The sequence below is a fragment of the Topomyia yanbarensis genome, chromosome 3, assembly GCF_030247195.1.
Source record: "Topomyia yanbarensis strain Yona2022 chromosome 3, ASM3024719v1, whole genome shotgun sequence".
NCBI classification, from domain to species: Eukaryota; Metazoa; Arthropoda; class Insecta; order Diptera; family Culicidae; genus Topomyia; species Topomyia yanbarensis.
This window is the reverse complement of record NC_080672.1, coordinates 152,381,187-152,394,826: the sequence shown is the minus strand read 5'-3', so window position 1 is coordinate 152,394,826 and position 13,640 is coordinate 152,381,187. Positions and strand designations below refer to the sequence as shown.

General features: G+C 34.9%; 1 protein-coding gene across 9 annotated transcripts in view; it reads left to right on the top strand.

Moving 5' to 3' along the window:
• The window catches only part of LOC131692403 (guanylate cyclase 32E), a 171,322-nt gene that overhangs the window by 122,102 nt on the left and 35,580 nt on the right, over positions 1–13,640 (top strand). For all 9 annotated transcript variants that reach the window (XM_058979427.1, XM_058979430.1, XM_058979433.1 and 6 more), the window contains exons 4-5: positions 5,624–5,862; positions 5,993–6,115. In XM_058979427.1, the coding sequence (XP_058835410.1) occupies positions 5,624–5,862; positions 5,993–6,115 (362 nt within the window). The remainder of the gene's footprint in view (positions 1–5,623; positions 5,863–5,992; positions 6,116–13,640) is intronic.

Genomic DNA, 13,640 nt, shown 5'->3' with positions numbered 1-13,640 from the left:
AATCGACAATGCTAAGTATTTTGAAATATTTTATATATTATAGTTACAAAGATTCAGAGAAAAAGAACACGTCACATCGCCGTGATGTTACTAAAGAATGTGTTACATCCAATCGTCAATTCGACGGAATCTTAAATGTCTGCAAACACCAATAAACACTCTCTCATCTGTCTTTCTTGAGCTCATTTGAGATGTGCCAAAGCCTTTTTATCCGACTCTAAGCAATTGAGACGATTACGTGCGGTCACCCAGACAGGTCTCTGTAGACCCAATTATGTTTTTGCAACCTCCCGTAAATTCGGATAGATACCCGTCTATATTGGATTTAATATGTCAGGCATTTCGATTATGTAGCTGCTTCGATGATGTATTTCGGCTTGTAACGGAAGAATTGGTTAGTTACCAACTGACGGCACGTGCGTCTACAACAGAGGTTGCGGACAACCTGATAACGGGCGTCTCCTCGATGATGGCGAAGTGTGGAATGGTTGATTACTGTTAGGAAAGATATATTCAGGGAACGCATTATTGTTCATGGCTAAATAGGGTAAAGTGCCTATTTTCACCATACTAAGCAGGGTGCCTCACCAATTCATTAATTTCTCGGCCTACAATCAATGGAATGCGAAAAAATTGACATCAACAGCTTTGCTTCGTTGTTAAGAACCAATATAATAACACAAATGCGCTGAAAACAGTGAAATTCTCGTGTTTGAGCGCAACGAAAACTCGAATCGAGTGCCCCTATTGTTGCGCTACCATTTGACTAAATGCGTTGAACAAAGATGGCAGACACTGCTCTAACCAACGGCTTCAAATGGGTAGGGTGCTAATAGAAACATGACGAAAATGGGCTCAACACCCTACTAACTCGAGAACAAAGTCCAAAAATTCCATCGCATGTCCAGCGTAATTGCATCAGAACGTGCCATATGACCGCGGCGCCGAGGAGAGTACAGCGTAGGTGGACTTTTAAATGAAATATAATGTGACGTTGCTCAACCGTTTCTTAAAAATACCTTCTCTAGTGCATTCGAGTGTTGTAGATCAAATCTTACACAAAATTTCGTTTATTTTCTGAATCTATAATTAGGTTTGACGAAGGAGTTCATTTGAAAAAGTTATAAGAGATTTATAGAATGAAGGTTGGTCAAATCGTTGTAACGTCAAGAAAGAATGTTTCCATGGTGTATAACCCCTTAGGCACTTAAGGTTATACATTCTGAAGTTATATCCCGCTAGTATAATTTCCTGTTTACGAAACAACTTGAAAGCGTTTCAATAAACCATACGAAGTAAAATTTGACCAGTGGCGTAGCCAGAAATTTGGTTTGGAGGAGGTTTTGACGAAAATCATAGATTTTTCAAAAATGTTGGCGGGTATATTGATGACATTTAATCTGTAGGCCGCGATCGACTGGGTACTACCATGTTCTGCGGTAATAGCGCAATTGGATGGTGTGAGCGGGCATGGGTGCTATAAACCTACCGTAGACAGAACTAAATACCTGTCGCAGGTGTCAATTATGTTGGGTGGCGGACTACGAGACAGGTTAGGTCAAGTTCAACGAGTGGCCCAAAAACACCACTTTACTAACAATCAAGGAGAAAAGGATGAGCTGAAAACTCGCAACTTCCAAACCGTAGCATTGGAGGAGCTTTGCTAGACGGGTCAGAAGTTGTGGAAATGCGGGGATCGAGCAACGGCACAAGAGCTGGGAAAAAATGCGTCAACGCGTGATCAAGTGGCAGGCGATCAGCGAAAGGATGTGTGTAGTGTAGTAGACGACAAGAGTATTGTAAGAATCAGCTTGGAGACCTAAGATTCATGAAAAAATAAGACGGTTGAACCACTGCCAATGATCAACTGTCATATGAGCTACTCAAACACAGAGTAGAGGAATTGGCTAGAGCACTCCACTGGGTGCTTTTGAAGATCTGGAAGGAGATTTTACCGAAGTATAGGATGTAAGAGTAGTATGTCCCAACTATAAAAATTGTGTTAAGCGGGATTTTTGCAACTAATTACCGATTAATCACATTTCTGAGCTGCCAGTGTAGACAAAGGTGACGTAAAGGCCTTCGAGTATATTTTTCAGGAAATCAATTTTCAAATCTTGCATGGTGCGGGTAAAAGCATGCTTTCGCCACTTTGTTTTTCGTATTTCAACAGGTTATTTTTTATTTTTATTTGAAGTCGTTTGCACTGAAAGATGCGAATTTTCGTAGTGAACTTAAAAATACGAAAAAGTTAAATTTGACCAAAGTGGTGTTGAAGTCACTTTTTCATACTAGGATAGTAAACGTCATCTACAAGGTGTTCTCTCTCTCTCTCTCTCTCTCCCAAATTCTTTGATGCCGGAATTCGTAGTTCAATATGGCCTATATTGCACAAATACGGGTTGCATTCATATCTTCAACAAAGCTACTTGCAATAACATTCTTGAAAACTTTGCTGAAGACACTAAATCTCGAACTAAATTTGATTGAAATTGATAATGCATCCAACTGGAAAAATTAATCAACAAAATTATGCTTCTAAATACTATAACTGCAAAAGCTGATGGTTTCTAAATTACGGAATCTTGGCGCCATTTAATTCGATACCCAAATGTACATCATAAATAGCGAAAAACGTAACATATTTTCAATGTTTTAATTACCAATCTTAGCTAGTGGCACTTTATATAAGTGATAACCCAAAAAAAAAAACAACTGCGCATCAAAACCGATTCTGACCTGCTAGAGACAAGCGTAAAACGCCATTTTTCATCAGTTTCTATGTAGGCGTTTTCATTGAGCTATTTTGCTTGATATTTACATGATTTATCAACTATAGGATCCTCACTAAAATGTTAGTTACAAGATCCCATTCTCACAATTTACAAGAAGTCCCCATAACGTTTAAAACATTAGGTTCTCAATGTAATGAACAAATAAGAAAATTCCAAAAATTTTATTTGAATATTTAAATAAACTAGTCAGCATCAAACTTTTTTTCTTCAATTCAAATATTTTGGTTTGGAGGGGGTTTTAACCCCCAAAACCCCCCCTTGGCTACGCCACTGAATTTGACACTATATCTGATAAATCATTCAAGCGGCTGATAAAAGTTAAATTACGTGACGTTACAACGCAAAGTGTATTCTGTTGTAACTTTAGTTCCGCCCATCCAATAAAAGAAATTGTAGGCTTTTTAGAAAAGTATTTTTGAATACAAAGAGAATCCGGAATATAAATTTGAACAAAATTTTAGTTTTTTTATAAAATTAAAGCATAGGCATTTTTCGTGACGTTACAACGCAGAAACAATCAAAACTTCTACTAGTTCAAAAAGTATTAGTGGTCAAATCAAGGAAAAAATCTTTCTAGTTTTATTGTTCTACACTCAATAATGAACAAATTTCTTTAAACAGATAAAAATTTCAATAATAGTTTCATTAAATAGAGCTTTTCTTAGAAGTCAATAATTCAGCAACCATTTTCCGTGAAATTCAACTTCATTCTCTATATATTTTTCAACTATTTGTCGAAATGCTAATAGTTGGATTACATAACTTTTCAATGGTTTAAGCACTACCGAATCGAAAAAAAAAATTGTTATACCAAAATAAGACAAAACAAAAACGACCTTCTGGTGTACAAGCCCGCGGAATGTGTCATATGCATTTTGATTTAGAATGATACTTAGAATTATATTCTGTAATAAAATAACAGTTTTGCATGTCAATTAGTATCACATTTAAAACATGTATAATGTTATTGTTAGAAAAATTCTTTACCGATAATTTCTCCATCATGCAATCACATTCGAAATGTTTGCCAATATATATATATATATATATATATATATATATATATATATATATATATATATATATATATATATATATATATATATATATATATATATATATATATATATATATATATATATATATATATATATATATATATATATATATATATATATATATATATATATATATATATATATATATATATATATATATATATATATATATATATCTTGAATCCATATAAACAGGAGCTTTAAAAGGAAAAAAAGTCGAATTTGAAATTTTGATGCCAAATGTGCTTAAATGCATGAAAAGCGGAGATTTCATGCAACACCGAAATATTTTTTTAACGAAAATTGACTTTTTTGGACTATTGTTTTGGCCCTTTCGTATAGAAAGGTTATGCCATCATTCTGAAAATCGTCAACCTAATCCAGACCAGGTATTCCATATTTTAACAGGGGTGTGCGGCGGGGTGTTACTCCTCCCACAGATCGCACTACCATCACCGCATCCCCCTCCCATCAAACCCTCCTAGGATTCCTCTCCATCACCTCCTACAAACCAACAACTCTGTCATTCCCTTCACCCGCCAGGCAAAATAAACTGGGTGATTGTGGCTGTGGTTTGTGGGATTTTCATTCCCCTCGCATACCCATCATCGCATGCCAAAATAAGTTACCAAGAAGACACCATTGAACTAATGCTAATGAAGCTCGTTACGTATATTTTTTTTTATTTCAAGTGTTTCAGCGTCGACACGTAGCTCATCAAATTCGTGCATGGCGTGCCTTCGTATATAGGTGCAAGGTGGTCTAAGAATGTAATTTCCACACTTATGTTGAACATAGCTAGCTATGAAATAATAGTTTGGAGTAATGAGAAAGGCACTGTTGCATCACTAGATTATTAACTGGATTAATTTTTTTTTATTTTATTCGCCTAAAAATTATTGATTTCATAAATTTCATTCGGTGTCTTTATTTTATTAAACTTCTTAATTCTGTCCCATCATTTCTTTTATTCATTTCATCCATCCAGCTAACAAAGCTTGAAACAATTTAATTTTTTCGATTGCCCTTATATTTTTCATTTTTAATATTGTCAAATTTTATTAATTTGATTTGCATTAATCATTCTACTTATTTCATGAATTTGATAACTTTTTTGCTTCATTAAGTTATTGATTTCATTTGTTTTATTGATTTTATTCAGTGTCTACTACTTATGAGTTCTGCAAATTAATGACTGTGGGATGAAGGGATCTGTGTAAGAAAACTTTCATCTTAATGCTAGGTGGATTAAGTTGGTTTTTTATTGTTAAATAGAAAGAATACTTTTGTTGGTCAAGGGCTAATACGACTAGATTATGTACATTGACTTAATAAATTCAATTTACAAGCGCATCTTTTTAATTGCTTCCTATCATCATAGTATCCACCTCATCGAATCGAATCATTAAAGCTTCTATTTATTTCAGTTTCCTGCTGCTTCCTATGTACTATTTAAAGGTGGTCGTTCTAATTCATATTATGAATGAGGATGTTCCGTACTGTTTTGTCACTCATGTGTTATCTTATAGCAGTTTAAGAATTCCTGATAGTAAATGAAAGAGCTTTCTTAAATCTGTATTTTGTATGTCAAATCATTCTAGAACCAAAGTATAAAACGTAAAGGTCACAAGATACTTCACAAACGAATTGGTATATGTTGATTCTTCATGCTACCATGTTCTCAACTTCTCACTGCCAATCGTTTTTCACTGATTTGCTGTTGATAACCTTTTTCTCTTTTTCTATTGGCCTTTGCTGGAACATTGACAGGGCTGCAGATTTCTGGCGCAATCACACTGGCTACGGAGGAGGTGAACGAGCTATTCTTTAAACGACACGGACATAAGCTGCAGTTCGAAGTAGCGGAAACGTATGGTGAGGAAGTTTCTAGTATTAGGAAAACCGCAGATCTCTGGACGAACGATGTGATAGGCTACATAGGGCCACAGGAAACCTGTGTTCACGAGGGCAGGATGGCAGCGGCTTTCAATTTACCAATGATTTCTTATGTAAGTAAGTATGATAAGATGTCTGTTAATTTTTCTACTACTCCTGGCTAACAAAATGGTATGATAGAATCTCTTGAAACCAATAATGCAATACAGAAAAGTTTCTATTTCTATTTTCTATTTCTTATAGTTTTGCACGCACAATGAGACTTCCAACAAAAAGCATTTCCCAACGTTTGCCAGAACCAGACCACCTGATCTACAAATTTCAAAGTCAGTAGTGTCGTTATTGTTAGCTTGCAATTGGACACAGGTAAACAATTATTTATCACTAGATTTTATTCGACACGGCTCAACGCGTTAGAATAACTGAGCAGTGGATGTTATATGTGCAAATATATATATATATATATATATATATATATATATATATATATATATATATATATATATATATATATATATATATATATATATATATATATATATATATATATATATATATATATATATATATATATATATATATATATATATATATATATATATATATATATATATATATATATATATATATATATATATATATATATATATATATATATATATATATAATATATATATATATATATATATATATATATATATATATATATATATATATATATATATATATATATATATATATATATATATATATATATATATATATATATATATATATATATATATATATATATATATATATATATATATATATATATGAACAAAATATATCACCACCGTCATTGGCATAGTTTGTTACTGTGTGTTGACATCTGTTTTCTTATCGGTGAAGATGCGTTGTTCACCGTACTCCTCTGGTTTGGCTTCTCTCGCATTATTGCCGACAACTAATTCGTCATCGGTACTTGCTTTCTTGCTGTCCACGATCTTGTCTATTTAGTACGTGGACTTTCCATGGTATAAACACTTTCACATTGCAGCAAGGCTAGGTTTCCCGCGGTGTAAACACTTTCACATTGCAGCATTTGCGTGTGGGAATCTGTGGTATCTATCTGATTAAATTTTTCCTTTTCGGATGATCCATATAAAATTATGACGTATTAAGGTATTGGTTCGGTAGGTCGCATTTTAATCAGACGAATACCATTCTCGGTATCTTCATGTGAATGCTTTAATTACGACGTCAGAGTTGTGTGCAGATAAATTATTTAAGCTTACCTCTATAGATTTGTCAACTATACCGAGATGCTGATTTTAACTTTGTCGAACTCTGTGGGTTGCTGCGTACTACACATGTTTAGCTCTGAAAACGAAAGGCGATAGCTCTACTGTACATCCAACGACCCATTTCAAGAATGCCTGTTCCTACACGTACTTTCTGAGGCCGCGTTCATATACAATAAGCCCCGTGCGAATACATCCACGTATCAATTGGATATGTGCACTTCCAGAATGAAAAATGATTTTTTATTTTTTACATGGGTGCGTTTCGTCTCATGTCTCATCAGAAACCGACACTATCTTGTCGTCGGAATAGATTAGCGCCGGCTTGACGCAAATCCCTAAAATCGAACGACTGGTCAAACGTGATGTCCCGTCCGCGCAGAAGTTTCTATTTTAGGGATTTGCGTCAAGCCAGCGCTAATCTATTCCGACAAAAAGTTAGTGTCGGTTTCTGATGAGACGAAGTCGAAACGCACCCATGTAAAAAGTAAGGATTTGTGCCCTTCAAGTGCAAAGACTGGTTTTACCAAAATTTTTCGTCCCTGTGAGAAATTTTTGTGTTTACCCAAATTTTGTCCTTGGGGTGAAATATAGCATATTAAAAATTGTTTTTTTTTGTGATTCTGGCACGTATTTACAAAAAGGAAAATATTTGGGAAAGCATACAAGCATTGAAAAATGATAAAGTCATGATAAATTCATGAGATTTCTGTGAAGAATTCTCCTCCATCCGTGATGTTGTAGCATCAGCTACTCAGACCCGGATGGCGCTGTAGGCGCTAAGCGGAATGAACGGGCGTATTTTTTGGCGACTTGCTTCACATATTTCAATGGCAAAGTTGTGACGATAAATCTCTACGCAAAATCACAATTTTCTTGTGATATTTCAATCAACCAACACGTAACTCGATAGAAAAACAACCTACTGAACGTTCGACTTCATTTTTCTGTTGAATATACTGTATATCTCTGGAAAACTTTTAAAAATATTGAACGTTAACCGTTAACCGTTAGTGACACGTCGTCCGTGAAACCTACGATTTTCACTTTCCTGGGCAGCCACAGTGTCAAGTCCCCATCGTGCATCCCGTTCTGTTGTTGAACAGAGGATGGAGCCATAAGGAACGCCCGCTATGATTCGCATTTACTGTTGGCCTTCGTTCGTATGGTATAGCAGCACTCTGCTCTGTAAGTAGCTCTTCTCTTTGCGTGACGTCTTCCCAGCTGGCGCTGTTAAATGCTTTCTTCACATCGTGACTACATCGCAGTATTGATCTCCTTTTCGCCTCTGTTTAGATTCCTTCTCAGCACTCTAAAACACTGTCCGAATCCCCTTCACTGTCAATGCTCCTTGGCGGATTCCAAACCCTAGTAACAATTAGTACTCTTGAAGCCCTTCTTAAAACTTAGGATGCACTTGTACTATAAAACTAGAAATGTTAGTTGGGAACTACAGCTTGACGAAATGCACGTAGAGTGAGGGTGAACTGTTCACCCTCACTCTCCGTGCATTTCGTCAGCCTGTTAAGGATGATTTCCGAGTGTATCCAGCAAACATACTATACGAGGTCGGATCGCCATATCGTCGTTGTTGTGCTATTTTATGACAAACACCATTTTGGGGTAAACTGAGTTAGATATTCCACATTACTTGTCTAAAAAAACTCTACAAAGTGGCGTTTTCAGAATTTTGACATTCTGCTTAGTTACTGAGATATAGCGAGAAACGTGCTGAGATTTTTTTAATTTTTTGCTTCAAATGACTGTGTCTAGGGATTGGCTCAAGCTATCTTGATGTATAAGGAGTTTTTATATGTAAAACTATCTGAGAAACACAATGGCATAATCATTTTCAAAACAAAAATGCAAGAATCGTGAGAAAAATGCAATTTAAGTTATAAACAGGAAATACAGCATATTTGGCAACACTGTAACCAAAAATAAATATTTTTTCTAGATTCCCTGACTCATTTCCTTCAAAATGCATCTCGTTGATTGTTTATAGACCAAATGAAGCCAAAGATATGAATAAAAGTTAATAATTGATGATTTTTTTCAATGGAAAATTTTCCATGCACGATTATGACACGCCATACAAATTTTGTCATCAAAACACACCTATGACACGTGCGAGTGCGACTTTTGTTTACATTTATAGTAAAAACTCGCAACATAGTCATCTGATCTTCGTAATATTTGAGAGATTAATACAGAATAGATAGAAGCATCAATTGTCTTCTTTGAATTGTTTGTGCCCTTTATAAGTTTCAAGATACTCAATCTCAAACTTTAAAAATCGTTTTTCTCGAAATGTGCAAAATGGCGCTTGTCATAAGATAGCACAACAGCGACGATATGGCTTTTTTGGATTTGGTAGCAACACCAGCTTCTGTATCTTTCACACTTCGGAGAAGTTGCCTTCATCTAGACATTCAACACCATCCTAAACATGTTCAGGTATGTCAGGGTCGCAGCTTTCAGCAACACGTTTAGTGTACCATCCAGACCGGGCCTTTCATTGATTTTAACCGCTTCGATGCTTCTGCGAGCTCATCGTTAGTCACTTGTTTTTGTTTGCTCCCTTTTCTTTGCCTTACGGTGTCTATACTCAGGTTGTTGGATCATGCTTCGTAAAGAGACCCTCAACGGCCGCCGGCGTCGGCGGTAAAACATGATGATGAGTTATGTTCTACCATAGACCATGCGGTAGACTTGGGTGCAACGCCCAACTCCTACTTAGCAGAAGGCAAAGAATTCTTCACATTTCCTTTCGATCATGTCCATATGAGCCTGCCTAGTCCTACTTTTCCGTTTTAAGTTTATAACTGATTCGCTCTAGAATACCTACCCGTCTTTCAATTTCATTGATTTCGTTTCTCTTAGTTTCAAATTTGCCGAAAATAGCCAACAAAATCGATACAAATGAATATAATGCATAAAATTAATACAGTGAACAAAATAAATTAAGTGGATATGAATAAAACGCATGGTCAGAATGAATCCAAACAATTAAGCAAAAGAATAGATAAAATAAACCCATACGAAAAAAATGCTGAATGAAATAAATGATTAAAATAAAATGATGATATGTTCAAAATTGGCCACACACCCAAAATGAATTGAACTAAAAAAAATGAGCATATATAATGAAATTTAAAAAAATTAACTAAAGTAAATGAACAAAACGAATTGTACGGATTTGGAGACTTTTGTTTCAGATAGTTCTGAAATGTTTGTGAAAATTCCATTATTTGAAAAAATGGCTTATCAGTGTACAAGGCACTTCTCCTTTTCTTTTTTTTCTTGCCGGCGTCGTTCAAGATTATTTGGTGTTTCTATTTTGTTAGTGGATCATAATTAGTTATTAGGATACTGCAATGTCCAATTTGTTTTGGAATTCAAAGACGTCCTTTTGGTCAAAGATTGCTGAAAAAGGTTATTGCACAGAATAGAATTTTCAAGTCTAGTTTTCTGACGCACATTTGGAAAAGTAAACAGATAGGGTCACATGTGCTTTTATACCACTTAAACAGCGAGCGATAGAGAGAGAAAACGATTCGTGAATGAAACAGGTAGATATTTCACTGTATTCCTTTTCATTGAAGTAAATAGAAGGGAGTGTAAAGTGTCTCGGCTATGTTGGCGATTATATTGTTGTCGATAGCACAAAGGCCGTGTAGTCCCTTTCCAGTGATCTCTATATCCTGCGAATTGTTTCATTCGGAATTCTCGATTCGAAGATATGAATTAATTAGTCCTATACAAACCAATACTACGAAAATGAAATGATTCAAACAATCGAAAAGTATTTGAATTCTTGGGAAAGTGTCCCTATTCATAAAAACTGCTTGTGAAACATGAACTTTCTAGAAATTAAAGGTCTTAATTTTATACAAACAAATATGTTTTTACTCACATTGATCATGATCATGATCATTTGGAGCAATTGTTCATCTAGGGCCAATATATAAAAACCCAAATTTTTGTGTCAATTGAACCACCCCTCGGGCTGTGGGAGCTTCCCTCGTTTTGACAAATTCCCAAAACCCTTGATTTTCTTTGGTCATATCTCTGGTTCTATTTTAGAGAAAAATTAATTTTTAGTATTTAACTGAAAAAATTGCATAGTTGGCAACACTCCCCCCAAAAATTAATATTTTTTCTAGACTCCTTGAATAATTTTCTTCAAAAGCCATCTAGCGGTTTGATTCTAGAGTCAATAGAACCGAAGATATGATCAAAATAAAATCAAGGGTTTTGGCAATTTGTCAAAACGGGGGGTGATCCCATGACTCGAGGGGTAGTTAAATTGATACAAAAATTTGGGTTTTTATATATTGGCCCTAGATGAACAATTCCTCCAAATTTGGTTCAAATCCGTGAAGGTCGATTTCAAGTTTGTATCTTTTTTTGATCACTTCGCGTGGAATGACCCTTATATATTATGCGATAAACCCAGGTTTTTTACGCGGGGGATACGTACCGCGTAAAAAGTCGCGTCAATTGGAAAATCCGCGCAAAAAACGCGTTAATTGGAAATCCGCGTAAAAAACCCGTTTTAATCCACCTGGTGATGCAATTGTGCCTTTCTCATTTATCCAAACTACGATTCCATGGCTGGGTATGTTTAATATAATGGTGGAAATGTCTATCACATATTCGGTGCGATACGTACAATGAATCTACAGCTTCGAACTTGAGTTGCTATGTCGTCGCTGTTGTGCTATCTTATGACAAGCGCCATTTAGCACTTTTCGAGAAAAACGATTTTTAAAGTTTAAGATTGAATATCTTAAAATTTATAAATGCTACAAGCTTTTCGGAGAAGACATTCGACGCTTCTATCTTTTCTGAAGTAATCTCTCGATTTGTGTGATGATCGGTTGACTACACTTACAGTTATTGCTTAAAATGTAAACCAAAGTCGCTCGCATACGTGTCATAGGTGTGTATTCATGATAAAATATGTATGACCTGTCACAAATGTGCACAGAAGATTTCATATAAAAATGAATCATAACTGATTTGTAAAATTATGCGTTATAGATAGCTATGTCCAATATTATACTTTTCCATGCGATAGCAGCAATATCAGGTTACAAAATGATAGTATTGGAACACAAAGTTTTCCCAGTTTTCCTCCTTTATTCGGGAAAAACAATAAACAAAAGATGGTTCCATTAACAATTTAGAGACAATATATATCAAACAATGTTTGTGTTGATAGGCGACTAGACGAAACAAATAGTCTTCTTGCATAATCCATCACTACATTGCGGTATACTTTCCAAAACTAGTGGAAATCTCAATAGGAAATTTGTTCAATAATGTTGAAAATATAAGCCAACCATTCCCAGAAAAACTATGGTAGGAAAAGTTTTGCTCCCGAGACAAGAACCTAGCTAATGGTTATGGTTTATCTGCATAGAAATTACCTATGTCATGAGAGACATCTATTGGCTTGCTATAAGCTTTTTGGCTTATAGCAAGCCAACAAACTGGGTATGTTGTCTGATATTCCTTTGTCATAAGATAGCACAACTCGATCACTCGAGAAACTGGCGCTTGTCATAATCGTGTTTCGCTATATCTCAGTAACCCAGCAGAATTTCAAAATTCTGAAAACGCAACTTTATAGAGATTTTAAAATTTAGTAACCTGGCATATCTAACTCAGTTCACCCCAAAATGGCGTTTGTCATAAGATAGCACAACAGCGACGATGTGTCGACGCTGAAACACTTGAAATCAGCGGCGGATCCAGGAGGAGGGTTCAGGAGTTTTGACCTCACTAAAAATTTTCAACTTGTTAAGAAATTTTAAATTAGTTTCTCAACTCAAAATCATCTCAAACCAAATTTTTCATTGGTTTTTAGATCCACTAGGAAAATTTATTCTAAAGGAACTAGAAAATTTTATTCGGGTAGAGAGGTACATGATGAGGGAAGGGCGGTTTAGGAAAAGGTGTTGTGTGATGTGGTGGAGAAGTGGTACCCCTCACCGTATTCCCTGTTAAAATACAGAAAACCTAAACAAGTCAAAAAAATGGCCGGGATTAAGTTGACGATGTTCAGAGTGAATGCATAACCTTTCTATAGGAGAAAGGCAAAAACCATTTTTGGAAAACGATTTTTCAAGATAATCGGGTTGGATTATAAATATTATAATAGATAGACACTATTCGAACAAGTTTATTGTGGACGAGTGAACCATTTTTTTGAGAACATATAATCAATATAATTGTGAATATAGTGTAAAAATTCAGAATGAATTTTAAAGTACTTTACGAGATTTTTTAATTACAATCGGTCTAATACTGGGTGTTTAGTGTTAAATGGCGTTTTTAATGCTATAATTAACATCTCGCAAAGTATTTTGAGATCCTCTCCAAAATGTTTACACAGACTTTTTGGCATAATTATTAATATTTAAAGAAACAATGAGCAAAAAAAATTGCCTAACTTAAAAAAAAAATTCCATTTGTTTATAAAAATTACAGAATACATTAGTTATTCAACAAAAAATTGTGGATTTTCTCGGTAGGATCATATAAAAACACAACTTTTCTATTTAATATTTTTCCATGCATCGAATAGTATCCGAGCTATC